The 17,387-nt window shown below is 47.1% G+C and overlaps 1 protein-coding gene across 1 annotated transcript in view; it reads left to right on the top strand.

Moving 5' to 3' along the window:
* SLC47A1 (solute carrier family 47 member 1) overlaps positions 1 to 11,036 on the top strand; it is a 28,295-nt gene extending 17,259 nt beyond the window's left edge. The window contains exons 11-17 of the mRNA XM_065911197.1: positions 655 to 763; positions 857 to 932; positions 4,560 to 4,629; positions 4,843 to 4,975; positions 8,212 to 8,306; positions 9,313 to 9,391; positions 10,347 to 11,036. Of these exons, the coding sequence (XP_065767269.1) occupies positions 655 to 763; positions 857 to 932; positions 4,560 to 4,629; positions 4,843 to 4,975; positions 8,212 to 8,306; positions 9,313 to 9,391; positions 10,347 to 10,573 (789 nt within the window). The 3' untranslated portion in view covers positions 10,574 to 11,036. The remainder of the gene's footprint in view (positions 1 to 654; positions 764 to 856; positions 933 to 4,559; positions 4,630 to 4,842; positions 4,976 to 8,211; positions 8,307 to 9,312; positions 9,392 to 10,346) is intronic.
* Positions 11,037 to 17,387: the final 6,351 nt, after the last annotated feature.

Genomic DNA, 17,387 nt, shown 5'->3' on the forward strand with positions numbered 1-17,387 from the left:
GGAGACGGTCCGGAGGACTGGGTCGCTGCCGGTCCTCCAACTCCTAACGCGGTCCCAATCCGAAGGACTCGGTTTAATGGTGCGCTTGTCAAACATGCCGACTCTTTTCCTGTTTCATGACACAGATGCAGTGGGGACAGGTGGGGGATAAAGGTGATGGTGCTGCAGGCAGGAGGGGCTGAGCTCCACTCCTGCCTTCCTCTGTTGCCTCTGGAAACTTGGTGACACTTGTAGGTTAGACCCCCAAGGAATGAAAACAGATGTTTGTACTGAAGTTCCTAGCAGCGCTGTTCATGATTGCCAAGAGATGGCAGTGTCCCACATGCCCAGGCATGTGCCTGGGGATGGCTGAGTGGACCCCATGTGTGGACAGGATGTTGTTCAGCCAGAAGAAGGAAGAGTGTGCTGATGCTCTGGAGGAGAACCCTGGTCATCAAAGGCTTCCCTTTGACTTTCTTTTCCTGAAAGCATCAGCTGGATGTTCTGAAGGGCTTTGTCCTCCCCAAATGTCACCTTAGAAATGCACCTGGGAGGTGGGAACAGAAGGGCCCGTGGTGCGGGAAGGACCAAGGTACACACAGGTGTGCGTGTGCACGTAGGACTAACTGGAGGACTGATTCTCAGCATCACTGTCGGCTCCCCTCCTCATTTCAGGTCCCCACAGGCTTCAGCGTGGCTGCCAGCGTCCGGGTGGGGAATGCACTGGGGGCCGGGGACATTGAGCAGGCCAAGACATCCTCCGCCGTCGCCCTGCTGATCACAGGTGCCTAGACTCAGGGACGTGCCCACAGCCCCCATGCCCTTCCCTGCAGACCCCCTTTCTCACCGTGTGCTTCTCCTGCCATCTGACCTCCAGGGCTCTTTGCTGTCATCTTTTGTGTCCTGCTGTTAGGCTGCAAGGATGTCGTGGGTTACGTTTTCACCAAGGACCGGTGAGTGTGGAGGTTTTCCTGGGATATGAATCTGCAGCAGAGATGGTTGGTGGGAGCTGGGCCTCCTGGGTGGTTGCATCTTGGTGGGGAGCCTGAGTCACCTCCAAGATCAGACACGCAGTTGTTACCTGGAAAGAACGGATAGGACGTAGGAACTAATTTATAATCTAGAAGCCAACTCAGTGGGCATGGGTGGTGGTGTACGTTTCTGCTAGTGGAGTACTCACATCTATTAAAGATGGTAACTCCTTGGGTACCATCGCCTCCATCTTCACTGAAGTACTTCCTTCCCAACAACACAAGTCATCTTGGTGGCCCAGAAGCTGCCTGGATGGCAGTAGTCTTGTAATGTGTTTGTCCATCTGAACTGAAGTGGAACTCTCACCCCTGAGCTGTCTCCACACATCACATTATCAATCAATCACTGAAGAATTCTCGCACCAGCAAAGTCCCCCGTGCTCTGCAGATCCCGTTAGGTTGGTTTGATAGCTTTCGTCCACAAGGCCACAGTGCATGCTGACTAGGTAGCTATATTGTCCTGTTACCCCGTCCTTCTTTTTTTTTATTTATTTATTTTTGCTGAACCATGTGACATGTGGGATCTTAGTTCCCCAACCTGGGATCGAACCCACACCCCCTGCATTGGGAGTGCAGAGTCTTAACCACTGGACCACCAGGGAAGTCCATAACCTGGGATTCTTTTGTCAGCAGTTACAAAATGCAGAGTTGACTTGTCCCTCCTAGATTCACAAAGCAGGTGGTGTGGACGAAGCTGACCCTCAGACTCTATGCCTCAGGAATCTGTCTTTTGACTTCTGGTGGTGGGTTGTCACCTTTCAGCCTCTGCCGTTTTGCTGTGAAATGTCTGAATATCCCTCACATCAGAGTGAGTCAGATGTAGCCAGAGATCATGCTCAGCTTCTTCACTTGATCAGAAGTCTGTCCTGCAGGATGGCTTCAGCAGGACCTGGTAGGAAGTTTGATTCTGAATCTGTGCACTTTTGGAAAATCAAACAGAGCAGGGAATAGAGTGAAAAACAAGAGGTCCACCAATGGGATTTTTGATGGAATTAGGAGACATAGAAAACTCACAAAATCAAACTATTTGTGATATGGCCAAGCTCAGCTGAAACTGGCAGAACTAATGACACATTCTGATGATGACACAGATGCCTGACCCAAACAAAGGTCAAAAAGGCAGTGTGTCCCTCTATGCAGTCAGAAACAGGGAAATTACTGAAAAAACATAGTTTTCTTAAAGCAGAAGAGACTAGTTTGCACAACTTTTGCAAGTACATTTAAAATCTGGGGAAACAATTTCTCAAAACTTGTGCTACCAACAATAACCTACTGTATAGCACAGAATTATACTCAGTGTTTTGTAATAACCTATAAGGGAAAATAATCTGAAAAAGTATATACATATGTATCTGCATAACTGAATCCCTGTGCTAACACCTGAAACTAACACAACATTGTAAATCAACTGTGCTTCAATACAAATTACAAAAAAATATTTAATTAAAAAATCATTCTAGAAAACATAGGAGGTCTAAATAGATCAACTTGTTTAGATGAAATAAGAAGTAGTTATTTTTAAAATACCAGGGAACTTCCTTGGTGGTCCAGTGGCTAGAACTCCAAGCTCCCAATGCAGGGGGCCTGGGTTCTATCCCTGGTGAGGGAACTAGATCCCACATGCTGTGACTAAGAGACCCTGGATGCCACAGCTAAGACCCAGTACAGCCAAATAAATAAATAAATTATATATATATATATATATATATATATATATATATATATATATATATATATATATAAAGCACCAACTCCAGGGACTTCCCTGGTGGTCCAGTGGTTAAGACTGCGCTTCCAGTGAAGGGGTCCTGGGTTCAGTCCCTGGTTGGGGAACTAGATCCCACATGCCTCGCAGTATGGCCAAAAATTTAAAAAATGAAAATAAAAGCATCAGCTCCGGAGGGTTTCATAGGAGAGTTCTATGAAATCTTTAAGACGTAGATAATCCCAATGCTGCCTTAACTGTTCCAGAAAAAGGAAAACTTCCTCATTCTGTGTAGGAAGCAAGTATGTTGGTACTGAGGCCAATCTTCCTAATTAATATCGATTTTAAAATCCAAAATAAAATATGAGTAGATAGGATTCAGCAGCATATTAAAAATAATATATCCTGATGGAATATGAATATAGAGGCTTCCCTGTTGGCTCAGTGGTGGAAAGTCCATCTGCCACTTCAGGAGACACAAGTTTGATCCCTGGTCCAGGAAGAACCCACTTGCACAGCAAGTAAGCCTGTGAACCACAACTACTGAGCCTGTGCCCTGGAGCCCAGGAGCCGCGACTACCGAGCCCACGAGACCTAGAGCCCGTGCTCTGCAATAGGAGAAGCCACTGCAATGAGAAGCACCCCACCACCATAACGAAGGGTAGCCCCTGCTCACCACAACTAGAGAAAAGCCCACACAGCAACGAAGACCCAGCACAGCCAAAAATAAATATATAAGATTTTTAAAAACTGAATGTAATATATGAGGCAGAAAAATCAAGGTACAGAACACCATGGAGAGAATGTCAGAACATGAAATGATACATCAAGTCCAGAAGGGAAAAGAAGAATATGTATTCGTGCTTGCTTTTATTTTCATGAGCACTGGACAAATACAGTGCCCAGAACTGTTCCTTGGTTTGGGGGCAGGTCACGGGAGGACTGGGCAAGGAATGGAAATAAAATTTTCCTCCATATGCTTTTCACATTGTTTAATTTATTTTAACCATTGGCATATGTTACCTATTCAAAAAGCAAAATAACATTTGAATAAAAGAACTGTACTTCTGTTCTTCTTTGGCAGGGAGGGGTGACCATCCTGTTTTGTGTTAGATTTCTTAATTATTTATTCATTCAACCAACATTTACTGCCAGACAACATTGTATGTTTCTTTGTTAACCACTTGAGGGAGTTGGGAATACTCGGCTGTTCCGATTCCTGGCAATGTTTTTCTGTCTCTAGCTGTAGAGGTGAGGGTCAAGGCCGGCTCTGTAAACTCTATCTGTGACCTTTAGAACTTGCCAGCCTGGTTCCCTGGAGGGAGCCTGACCCTTATCCTGTTGTGCTTCACTCACACACTTGGAGGGGACATGCATGGAATTGTGTGAAAAGAAGGATGGCTCTATAACCCCCATTTTATTTTGTGGGGTGCAGCAGAGGAGTACAGAATCATTTGATTGATTGACTTTCATTTTAATTTTATTGGCATCTAGTTGATTTATAGCATTGTGTTAAGTTTCTGGTGTACAGCTAAATGAATCAGCTATACATATACATATATGCATTCTTTTTTAGTGAAATAATTTGGCTGAACTGTTTATGTTGACCACAGGGACTGTATGTTTTCTAAACGTCTTGAGATACTGTATGCAGTGGTTTCCACTGCAGACCAAGACAAGGTAGGACTGTCCCTGAAAAGGATGTTGGCTAACCTGAGTCTGTTAGCTACACACGGAAACGGAGCCCTGCCAGGTGGTCACAATCACGGTCACCAGGAACCACACTGCCCTCCTCTCTGCCCACGTCTGCCTCCCAGTCATGCTCTGCTTTGTTCTCCTAACAGAGAGATCATCTCGCTGGTGGCCCAGGTGGTTCCGATTTATGCGGTTTCGCATCTCTTCGAAGGGCTGGCTGTGAGTACTGTGCGGTACCTTCTCAGCCGCCTTTACGATCTACGATGGTAGATTTTAATGGAGAAGAGCGGCCGGGGAGGTGGGATATTCCTCTCACGTCCACTTCACGAGGTCCTGGACTTGAGGCAGAGTCCCCCGAGGTGGGGGGTGCCGGGGTGGGCGTCGTGGGGCAGCCTGAGCCGTGTTCACGCGATGACCGGCGTCTGCCCGCAGTGCACCTGCGGAGGCATCCTGCGAGGCACTGGGAACCAGAAGGCAGGCGCCATCATCAACGCCGTTGGGTACTATGTGCTTGGTCTTCCCATCGGGATCTCCCTCATGTTTGCCGCTGGACTTGGACTGCTGGGTAAGCCTCCCCCCAGGGCAAGAAGAGCTGGGATCACGGGCCCCGGGAGGTGGCTGTCAGAGCTCGGAGACAGTTTTTGAGACGGGGCTTTAAAAGAACAGAGAAACAGGTGACTGCCCAGCTTTGATTTGTAAAATAATACTTGGGCGTACATCAGCGTTAATACGTGATTACACTAAAACCTGAGCACACTAGCGCTGGGTGCAGTCAAGACAATGCTCGCCTGTATCCCTCAGCTCCTGGCCAGCTCAGAGGCGGAGACGTCATCTGATACGGAGACTCAGCTTTCAGATCAATGTGTCTCGTATGTTGCACATTTTTCCAGTTCAATAATATTTTAATGAAAAATATGGGAGATGTCCAAAGAATGGAGTTGCCAAGGCAAACTTCATTGGTGTAGAAAATTATTTATTCTGAGTTTCTGGCCTTATTCATATTTTTGAGAATCATTTTGAATCTTATTTTCTGGCAGTTTGTGAGATCTTAGTTCCCCGACCAGGGATTGAACCTGGGCTCTTGGCAGTGAAAGTGCCAAGTGCTAATCACTGGACCTCCAGAGAATTCCTGGCATTATTCATATTTTTGGGTTTGCCAGTGACATAGCTAAGGAAAATATTAATATTATAGGAATTCACTTTGAAGTATAGATCTGTGTCCCAGGAGCTGTACTAGGCCCACTCTGCTGTTTAACAAAAGCTCACCTACAGAGTGTACAGCATAGAGAGAGGTAAGAATCACCTTAAAAAAATGTTAGGGTACAAACTTGCAGTTGGAAAATAAGTCCTGGGGGTGTGATGTACAGCGTGGTGACAGTCGCTCCGTTGCTCTGGCTTGTCCAATTCTCTGCGCCCCCATGGACTGCAGCCCACCAGGCTCCTCTGTCCATAGGATTTTTCAGGCAAGAATACTGGAGTGGGTTGCTATTTCCTCCTCCAGGGGATCTTCCCGACCCAGGGATTGAACTTGCATCTCCTGCTTTGCTGGTGGATTCTTTACCACTGTGCCGCCTGGGAAGCCTGCAGTTAATAATACCTTGTTGTATATTTGAAAATTGCTGAGAGTAGATCTTAAAAGTTCTCATCATAAGCAAAAAAATTGTGTAGCTGTGTGAAGTGATGGGTGTTAACTGAATTTATGGAGGTGGTCATTTCACAATACATACAAATATTGAATCATGATGTTATACACTGGAAATAATATAATGTTATATATTGATTCATATATAAAAAACATTGGGGGGGGGAACTTCCCTGGGGGTCTAGTGGATAAGACTCCTTGCTCCCAATGCAGGGGGTCTGGGTTTGATGTCTGGTTGGGGAACTAGATCCCACATGCTACAGTTAAGACCCAGTGTAGCCAAATAAGTAAAAATTAGTATTTTTTATAAAAAGCTGGGAACTCTGAGGAAGTGAGGGCTTTGTGAGAAGACAGTGGACACTCCCTATACCAACTGGTGTTGAAACTTGTGTCCCCTCTGGCAGGACATACTGTCCACCTACACTAGGAGCCCTGAGAAGCGTCAGGAGCTACAGGTTCTCACGGGCAAGGACAGAAAATCACAATGGCCATCCTAAGTCCCTGAGGCTTTTCCAACACCAATTTCCCAGGTCCTGCCCAGAGAATCCTGATAGCCATCCCATTTCAGCATTCCTCCTTGAGTCAAACAGGAATCTTTTCAATAGTATAGTGAAATCCTTGGAAATTTAACTCCTAGCTTTCAAAATACAGCTGGAGGTAGCTGGTATAGGCTTCCCAGGTAGTGTTAGTGGTAAAGAACCCGCCTGCCAGTGCAGGAGATGCAAGAGACACATGTTCAATCCCTGGGTCAGGAAGATCCCCTCAAGGAGGGCATGGCAACCCACTTCAGTATTCTTGCCTGGAGAATCCCATGGACAGAGGAACCTGGTGGGCTAGAGTCCACGGGGTTGCACAGAGTCAGAAGCGACTTAGCACAAACACACGCATGTAGCTGGTTATCTAATGTTTAAGATGGTCGGAGGAGCTTGTGGTTTCTGTGGAATGGGAACTTTCAGAAGAGGAAGGCTTTGCTTTCATTGGGACCATTGTAGGAGTGACAGGTTGACTGTTCTAAATATCAGGCTGATCACACCTGTAAAATGCAGTGTGGGGTGATGGATACCAAGGAGCAGAGTTGAAAAACATGCACCAGATCTGGCCACCCAAGCCTTAAAGCATGAGCCCTATCTAGCTCTCTTCACCTTACTCAGATCTAGCCGGCTACAGACATAAATGTAGACCATCCACCAGGGACCAGCAAAGATTCTTCATGCCCAGCGGTAGCACAATTTGATGGAGACTCCATGGCAGGTGGCAGGGGAGGGAGAGGGAGCCACAGTGGGACAAAGGGGAGGCCCAGAAGTGGGGCGTCCTGTGTGCCTGGTCAGTAGGCACATTTGCTTTTCTCTGGGTGGTCCTAAGTGGGAAAACGGGGGCAGAAACTAGAGAGGCTGTCAGTTACAGGCCAAGGTTTGGACATTCTGCATCAGTTACTGCAGAAATTATTTAGCACATCCCTAAAGAATGAAGTGGTTTCTCTCAGGAGTCTGATGTGAAGCAGGCTGGCTTCTCGGCTGTCAGTTACAGGTAAGGGCTTGGCTTCCTAGATAGGTTGCTTTAGATTGTGAGTCAGAGGTCTACTTTTGTATAAGATCTGATGACAGTGACCACTGTCAGCTTGGATATTCAGTCTCTCACAGCTTGGAGATTCTGACTCTTGGCCAGAAGAACCTTTGTCACTCGGGTCCCCTTCTGGGTCCTGTGTGAGTGTCTGGGGCAGGGTTTTTGGGTGAAAGCACAGTGTCTTAGCACCTGAACTGCCAGGGAATTCCCGATGTCTACGTTTGTAGAGTGGCAGAGTTTGTAGAGTTCGCTTGGTTGAGGAAGACGGGACAAGGTACTGGGAGTCTGGAGGTAGTTAGAAAGCGTTTGTCCTGGAATATTCACTTTTCCTAATAGCCAAGCATTATGGTCACACAGGCCAAAAACAGCTTCCAGATATTTGTTCTGAGATCCACAAACCCAGGAGTGGCCTCAGGGTTCTGGACTTCCTAGAAACTCCTGGAAACCAAGAGTGAGCAGGGTGGAGGTTTCTGGCTCACGGTGGGCCTCTCCTCTGCCGTAAGAACAGATTCTCAGAAGTGATTTTGGAGAAACATGCTCCCTAGGGCAGCTGGCTTTCCACCGAGTTAACTTCTGTTAATTATCCCCACCTCCAGGTCTGTGGTCAGGAATCACCATCTGTACCATCTCTCAGGCTGTGTGTTTCCTTGGCTTCATTGCCCGGCTAAACTGGAAAAAAGCCTGCCAGCAGGTAACTATGGGCACTGCTGTCCTGCTCTGGAAAACACACAGAACCAGCTTTGCCTTTCTTTCCCTTGTTTTTTTGGAAGGTTTTTAAAATTATTATTATAAATGCTACCTTTTCAATAATTGTTTTATTGAAGTGTAGTTGATTTACAATGTCATGTGAGTTTGTGGTATACAGCACAGTGACTCATTTATACACACACACACAGATACATATACATATATATATATACTCTTTCAATTTTAAAAATGTTTTTTATTTTTTGGCCACACCATGTGGCATGTGGGATCTTAGTTCCCTGATCAGGGATTGAACCCATACCCTGTGCAGTGGAAGTGCAACATCCTAACCATGACTGCCAAGGAAGCACCGTTTGTTTTTCAGATTCTTTTCCCTAATACAAAATATTGAGTATATATCATTGCTGTTTTAACTGGGCTTATTAACTCAGGTGTGAAGGACATCTGTTCCCCTTTGTTTATTCATTCAGTAGAAGAACAGGGGGTCTTTTCTTCCCTGGGTCCTATGCTAAACTTCTGCCTTGCTCCTGAACAGCCCATTTCAGGACAAGATTTAGAAGTGGAGAGAAAGGTGGGGTGCCAGCAACTATATCCTATTTGCCTGGCTGCAGTTCACAGGGTTGCAAAGTCAGACACGACTCACCCACTGAAGAACAAGATAAGATACCCGTGGGCATCTTTCTCTATGAACTTTCTAGGGTCAGGGCAGCATGTTAAGTAGGTGATAAAGAGAAAATGAATGAAGGAAGAGGAAGGGAGAATCCTATAGTTGGTCCCCGACTTTCCTCGTCTTTTTTCCAGCCAACCTTCCCCATGCACTGGCCCCGAGTCAATCATTAGAAAAGAGGATTCCATGCCTGTTAACTGGAGAGGCTCCTGTGTTACCTGTCAGTGAGAGAAAATGGCTGGGTTTTTCCTCAACGAGGGTCAGGCCAGGTGTGTGACCGCACTGTGATGGAGCCTGTGGACTGACGTGTCTCCTCTCCTAGGCTCAGGTACACGCCAATCTGAAACGAAGTATGGCCAAGAACAGGACGGCCACTCTCCCTCAGGACCCACTTTGCCCAGGTATGATACACCTGCTCCTGCTCTTGGAAAGGCCCCTCTAGGTGTCCACAACTAGATTTGCTGTGCTGAGCTCCCATTTAAATAGGGAAATAATGTCTCAGAAACAAACGATAGGCAATATCCAGTTTCAGGTCAACAGTCGAAGTTTGTTTGCTTTAATTGCCGACTCAGACATGCTGCCATAGATGATTAAGAGTTGCAGGTGATCAGTTCAGTACTGGTGCAAGCGTTTAGGGTATTTTCCTTACTGTTCCTCTTCTGAAGTATCATGAGACTAAATCTAGGTCTGGGTCACTATCCTGTCTGGTTCTTAGAGGGTCTTTTAAGGAGAAGGCTTGCATCTCCCGCCCCCTGACCCAGGCCCACAATGTGCTGCGAACACTCTTGAATCACCTGTTAGGTCATCATTTCCTCCACTGACTTTATTTTCTTTCTGCGATGCTAATTTGATGGGTGCTGGCCCCTTGAACATTTCCCCTAAGCCTGTTAAACTAGGTTTTCCCTGGTGGGTCTGTTGTAAAGAATCCACCTACCAGTGGAGAGGTGCAGGTTTGATCCCTGGGTCGGGAAGATCCCCTGAAGGAGGAAATGGCAACCCACTCCAGTATTCTTGCCTGAAAAATCCCATGGACAAAAGAGCCTGGCAGGCTATAGTCCATGGGGTCGCAAAGAGTCAGACATGACTTAGCAGCTAAACAACAACAAAAACTCTTAACCTAAAGAGCTACCTTACTTGGCTTTTTACGCAATGGGGCAGAGCCCCTGCTGACCCCAACTGGATCTAGTAAGTGTCTGTGGGTTTGAGGACAACACCTGAGCCAGGATTTTCTTTATTCTCCATGGTAGCAACTGCTTCCTGAATTACCCTTCTCCCAGCTGGTACTGCATACATGCTTTTCCTTTTATACAGATGAAAAATATCCTTTTAAAGTGCTGACTTCCTTTTCCCCTCCAGTGGGCCCTGAAAACCGTGGAGGAATGTTGATAAGAGATGTTGGACAGAAAGAGGAGACTCAGTTGGATCAGCGGATGCACCAAGAAGAGTATCTTGAAGTCCATCCCAGGGCTGCGTGGAGGTTGTCCGGGAGACAGCTGGTGCTGCGGCGGGGGCTCCTGCTCCTGGCAGTCCTTGTCATCTTACTGGTGGGGATTTTAGTGAGAGTCTATGTCAGAGTTCCATGATGTGGCAAGAGAGAGAGAAAGCCAGGCCAAGGGATGCTTCTGAGCTTAAACAAACAAATTCATTGGCCCAAATGTTACTAAGCTGTGCTCATGGATGTCAAGAACTGAGAGTTCCAAGATATATTTCTGATGAAGAAAACGAACAAAGGTAAAAAGTATGTGCGAGTCCAAGACAACATTTGGGAGATTACATCCACCATCATTTCCACCAAGGATCACTGTTTACCGGCTGCATCATGTAGGGCTTTGATGTTTCTTCTGCTTACTATTTTTTTAGCCACAAACCCATATACTGAGCACTTAAAGATTCTTACTATTTGTATTATTTAAAATATATTTTACAATATATCTTCCTCATGCCTTAATTATTCAGTGAGAAGCAATATTGTTAATATTCCTTTGGACTCCAGATCTCAGGTACCGAGGGCGGTGGATGTGCTTAAGAAACTAAAAGGGGAGAAGACAGATTACCAAGAAGAAAGGAGTCAGGTGGCATCAGTTAGCTTGCCCGTATTCAGGGCCTGTTTGATCATTGGTATGGACCGATATGTTGCGGCGGGGGTGGGGGGAGGTGGCGGGGAGGGAAATGAAGGACCTGCACTTTTTTTTTATTCATTTATTAGCTGTGCTGGGTCTTCGTTGCTGCTCGGGCTTAGCTGTGGTGAGTGGGAGCTACTCTAGTTGCGGGGCTACTCTCATTGCGGCAGTTTCTCTTATTGTGGAGCATGGGCTCTAGGGCACACGGACTTCAGTAGTTGAGGTCCTTGGGGTTAGTTGCCTAAGGCATGTGGGATCCTCTCAGCCCAGGGATAGAACCCATGTCCCCTGCATTGGCAGGTAGGTTCTTAACCACTGGACCACCAGAGTAGTCCTAGCACTTGGTTTTCCTAAAGTGGTGGGCAACCGACAGAAATACAGGGTTCAAAGAGCTAATTCAGGTAAACTGGAGGGAGAAATCAGACCCTTTTGTATGATGACAGAAAGACGGGCCGAAAAAACTGAAAAGTAGCAAAAATGAAGAGTGTTCTAGGAGAGGGGAAGGTTACATCCCTGGAGGGCTTCCTTTATGGCTCAGATAGTAAACTCTGCCTGAAATGCAGAAGACCTGGGTTCGATCTCCTGGAGGGATCCCTTGGAGAAGGAAATGGCAATCCACTCCAGTATTCTTGCCTAAAGAATTCCATGGACAGAGGAGCGTGGCAGGCTACAACCCATGGGGTCTCAAAGAGTTGGACAGGACTAAATGACTACACTACATCCTGGGTAGGCCCTATTCATCTTGTTTGGGTGGTTCTCATTTTAGAAAAGGCACAGGTTTTTATTGGCTGGCTTCCCTTGTAGCTCAGTCGGTAAAGAATCTGCCTGTAGTGCAGGAAACCTGGGTTTGATCCCTGGGTCGGGAAGATCTTCTGGAGAAGGAAATGGCAACCCGCTCCAGTACTCTTGCCTGGAAAATCTCATGGACAGAAGAGCCTGGTGGGCTGCAGTCCATAGAGTGGCAAAGAGTCAGGCATGACTGGGCGACTAACACTTATTTACTTGTGTATATCCAGAAGGTTCCTGGTGGATCCATCTCAAAAAGATGAGATTCTAATGAACGTGCCCTTCTTGATTTTGGGGATCATTGGGAAAGTCTTGGAGTCATGAAAGCCCCATCACTGCTAACTCTTAGCAGGCAGGAGGACGGTCCACAGAGGCCTTGGATTAAGGGGTGAAGCTTGGATGCGGGCGTGGGGTGGGGTTGGGGGTGGGGAGGTGTGCTGTCAGCCAAGTGAGGGTCAGGACCTACTAAGTTCGCTGCCTGTGGGGTGGGGACCAACAGCCAGGCCTGGCCTTTGCTGGGAAAGACCAGGTAACCGGGAAAGGAGAAAAGTGAGTGCTTCTTGAGTGAAGACACCCCGGGGCAGGTTTTCGGTGTGTGTTGGGGGTGGGGGGCAGTTCTCTTAAGGCCCTCATTCCTCTTGGGTCAGTAAGTGGAAGGCCATCTTCCAGACGAAGGCTGCACCCAAAGGGGCCCTCGCGATGGGGCCCCTGCGATGTTCCCGTCCCGGTTTGTCGTGCCCTCCCCACCACGCACCCTAGCCGCCGGCGGTTTCTCATGGGCCCGCCAAGTCCAACGAGCCGCAAACTGCTGGCACCTGGGGAGGGCAAGCCCAGGAGAAAATGCTTTGACTCAGCGTGGAGCGAGGAAATGCCGACTCCAGGCCTCCTCTTCCAGTACTTTTCCCACATGCCCCCTCAAAGGCCGCCCCTCCACCGAGCCCCGGGGGTCATGGAACTGCGAGGGTTCTCCCCCGCCCCGCTTCCCACGCGCTCCCTGGGCCAACGAAGGCGCCTGAGCTCAGGTCCCTCTGGCGCCAGCAGGCTCACCCCTGCCCCCTCTGCCACCCAGACCCCTGCGGCCCTCCGCTGGCGCGAACGCCTGCAGACCCAGCGAGGACCTTCTCCGCCTGACGTGGGGCGGAGATAGCGGCGCTCGCTGGCCCCGTGGTGAGTGCGCGGCCCGCCCCCACCCCCGCGGTCACCCCGTGTCCCCCGCTGTCCCTCATTCCGCGGTCACACGTGGTCCTTCATCCCATGGCCCCTTCCCCGCGCCCCCCCACCCCCATGTCCTCCCGGGCCCCGTTGTCCGGCCCGGACAGGGTCCGGCTCCGTCTGGGCGCGGGGGCCGGGGTAACGCGCTGCCTCCGCCCCTCGCCCACCAGTTCCCCACGCGGCTGCTCCTGTTTCTCATCAGCACAGTGAGCGCAGTGTTCTGCGGACACCTGGGCAAGGCCAAGCTGTCTCGGTAGGTTTTCACATTCCTTTCCTTAGGACTGAGGAGAAAGAAAAACCTGTTATTTAAATTGTCTTGTCTGGCACTTGCACCTTTATGGGGTCAGAGCTTTCCCCGAGGGTTATCATCAGATTGGAAAGAGATCCTATGGACTACTTAGGAAAGGCGTTTTCCTTACTCTCAAACCAGCCCCAGGAGACCCACCTCTAATTATACAAGAAATTTGTAGCCTTGAGACAACTCTGCAGATAAAACAGGAAGAACCGCATTTTCCCCTTTATTATGAAGTTAAACTAGGTAACTTATCTACTTCTAGGCTGGCTGCCATTAGTTAGAATTAGTTCATTCAGCTCAGCTCAGTTCAGTCGCTCAGTTGTGTAAGACTCTTGGCAACCCCATGAACCACAGCATGCCAGGCCTCCCTGTCCATCGCCAACTCCCAGAGTTTACCCAAACTCATGTCCATTGAGTTGGTGATGCCATCCAACCATCTCATCCTCTTGTCGTTCCTTGTATGTCTTTGGAGAAATGTTTGTTTAGGTCTTCTGCCCATTTTTTGATTGGGTTGTTTTTCTGGTATTGAGCTGCATGAGCTCCTTGTATATTTTGGAGATTAATCCTTTGTCAGTTGTCTCATTAGCAATTATTTTCTCCCACTCTGAGGGTTGTTTTTAATTTTTTATTGAAGGATAATTGCTTTACCGAATTTTGCTGTTTTCTGTCAAACCTCAACATGAATCAGCCATAGGTATACACATCTCCCCTCCCTTTTGAACCTCCCTCCTCTGAGGGTTGTTTTTTAATTTTGTTTATAATAGTCTCCTTTGCTGTGCAGAAGCTTTTAATTAGGTCCCACTTGTTTTTATTTCCATTTCTCTAGGAGGTGGGTCAAAGAGGATCTTGCTGTAATTTATGTCAGAGTGTTCTGCCTATGTTTTCCTCTAAGAGTTTTATAGTTCCTGGCTTTACTTTAGGTCTTTAATCCATTCTAAGTTTATCTGCATGTATGGTGTTAGGAAGTGTTCTAATTCCATTCTTTTACAGCCTTTCTTGATGCTGATCTTAGGAAGTTTCTCTTGTAGACTCACACCGCGCACAGCCTGTGATGGAAGCCTGTGCCCCAGACAAGCACAACAGGCTCCAAGAGATACAGCAGCAGTCCTGTGCATCTTCTCTCACACAGGCTGCTGGGAGGGAAACTCTGATGTCAGGACTGGGTTAACTTGAAGCAAAGCCATCTGTCTCTGACCAGTAACTTGACTTGGATCTAGTAACCAGGCTTGAAGCTATAGAGGAAGAGTAACACAAAGGTGCATCTGTTTACCCCCAAAAGGCTCACATGTGAATTTTTATTCAATATAAGACTCTTTGAGAGATTGACATGCTTCATCTTTCTTTCTTCCTGGAAGGCAGAGGTGTCTCAGAGATTTTGCCCCGACGCTGTGAACCTGGGGTCCCCACCCCCCTACGCCGCTGCATTGGGAGTGTGGAGTCTTAACCACTGGATCACCAGGGAAGTCTTGAAGTGTGAACTTTAAAATGGTTATGATGTTAAAACAATACACCATATAGTCATGACTGGAGTAAGAAGTGGAGAAATGGCTACCATGGTGAGTTTCACATTACATGTACTTTGCCCCCAATAAATACAAATGAGAAGTAGTAGAGCTGGAATATGTGAAAGATAGAAACCTGTTTTACATATACTAGGAATTCCACAGGGAGAGGCTCTACTGGTGGGGATGCAGAATTCAGACATTGATGAGAGACCAGAAGAGGACTGAAGTGATAATAATGATATATTCAGCAATAATAACATTGTATTGGAGATTCTAACCTGTACAATTAGGCAAGAAAAGGAAAATGCATTGATTTATAAACTGAATGGCTGGCATGGCTTTCCTGTCCTGTTTGTGGATTTTTCTCCAGCAGATCTCTCCACTACACAGGAAGGTTCAGCACGCAGCTCAGTACAGAGGTGGGGTTGGTCCCATGACGTCTTTACTTTAGGGTTTATGTGTGGAGGGCAGAGAGCAGCAGCCCTGCCCTCCCCCACCAGCTCACCCCACCTCCCATCCCCCAGGATGAGAAGAACTTAGCTCTGAGGTGCTCACACCACCAAGGAGCTCTGGCACTTTGTTTTTCTGCTCGTCCAGTCTCTGTGCAGTGACCTCAAGGGAGGGGTGGTCACTAGTGGGGTCTGGCTGAGCTGCCTGTGACCCAGAAGTGAGTCTCCAGCACTGCTTACCACTGCCTCCTGGGGCTCCCCTGGGAAGAACTGGTGGGACCTGGCCTTCTTCTCTGTGGTCCTTCCCTCTTGCTGAAGCTCAGCTGCTCATTTATGTTCAATGTTGTTAATGGATTTCGTTTCTGTTAAGCACCTTTACTGACATTTCTGCAGCATTTGGGGAAGGAAGGGGGATAAGCATGTGAGCTGGCCATTCATCATGAGCTGAAGCCAATACATATACTTTGGACCCACAAGTCTTGTAAATTTTTATATAGTCAGGTCCATTGTTTCTCAGATTCTTAACGATTTTTAATACGCATGTTTTTATCAACTTCACTTAAGTTGGCTCTCCAACAGCAACAAATTAGACAGTTCTTTGGAGGATGCTGCTTCTAGTAGGAACAAGAAGTTAAAGCTGACGTGTAAATATTACAAGCAGACATGAGATTCAGTTTGGCTCAGTCTCTCAGTCGTGTCCGACTCTTTGCAACCCCAAGGACTGCAACGTGCCAGGCCTCCCTGTCCATCATCAACTCCCTGAGTTTATTCAGACTCATGTCCATTGAGTCGGTGATGCCATCCAACCATCTCATCCTCTGTCGTCCCCTTCTCCTCCACCTTCAATCTTTCCCAGCACAAGGGTCTTTTCCAATGAGTCAGTTCTTTGCATCAGATGGCCAAAGTATTGGAGCTTCAGCACCAGTCCTTCCAATGAATAATCAGGACTGATTTCCTTTAGGATTGACTGGTTGGATCTCCTTGCTGTCCAAGGGACTCTCAAGAGTATTCTCCAACATCACAGTTCAAAAGCATCAATTCTTTGGCACTCAGCTTTCTTTTATAGTCCAACTCTCAAATCCATACATGGCTATTGGAAAAATCATAGCTTTGACTAAATGGACCTTTGTTGAAAAAGTAGTGTCTCTGCTTTTTAATAAGTTGTCTAGGTTGGTCATAGCTTTTCTTCCAAGGAATGTCTTTTAATTTCATGGCTGCAGTCACCATCTGTAGGGATTCTGGAGCCCCCAAAAATAAAGTCTGCCACTGTTTCCCCATCTACTTGCCATGAAGTGATGGGACCAGATGCCATGATCTTAGTTTTCTGAATGTTGAGTTTTAAGCCTACTTTTCACTCTCCTCTTTCACTTTCATCAAGAGGCTCTCTAGTTTTTTTTCACTTTCTGCCATAAGGGTGGTGTCATCTGCATATCTGAGGTTATTGATATTTTTCCAGGCAATCTTGATTCCAGCTTGTGCTTCATCCAGTCCAGTGTTTCTCATGATGTACTCTGCATAGAAGTTAAAAAAGCAGGGTGACAATATACAGCCTTGACGTACTCCTTTCCTGATTTGGAACCAGTCTGTTGTTCCATGTCCAGTTCTAACTGTTACTTCTTGACCTGCATACAGGTTTCTCAGGAGGCAGGTCAAGTGGTCTGGTATTCCCATCTCTTGAATAATTTACCAGTTTGTTGTGATACAAAGGCTTTGGCATAGTCAATAAAGCAGATGTTTTTTGGAACTCTCTTGCTTTTTCAACAATCCAACAGATGTTGGCAATTTGATCTCTGGCTCCTTGCCTTTTCTAAATCCACCTTGAACATCTGGAAGTTCATGGTTCACGTACTGTTGAAGCCTGTCTTGGAGAATTTTGAGCATTATTTGATAGCATGTGAGATGAGTGCAATTGTGAGGTAGTTTGAACATTCTTTGGCATTGCCTTTTTTTGGGATTGGAATGAAAACTGACCTTTTCCAGTCCTGTGGCCACTGCTGAGTTTTCCAATATTGTTGGCATATTGAGTGTAG

The sequence above is a fragment of the Muntiacus reevesi genome, chromosome 18 (genome assembly GCF_963930625.1).
Source record: "Muntiacus reevesi chromosome 18, mMunRee1.1, whole genome shotgun sequence".
Taxonomy (NCBI): domain Eukaryota; kingdom Metazoa; phylum Chordata; class Mammalia; order Artiodactyla; family Cervidae; genus Muntiacus; species Muntiacus reevesi.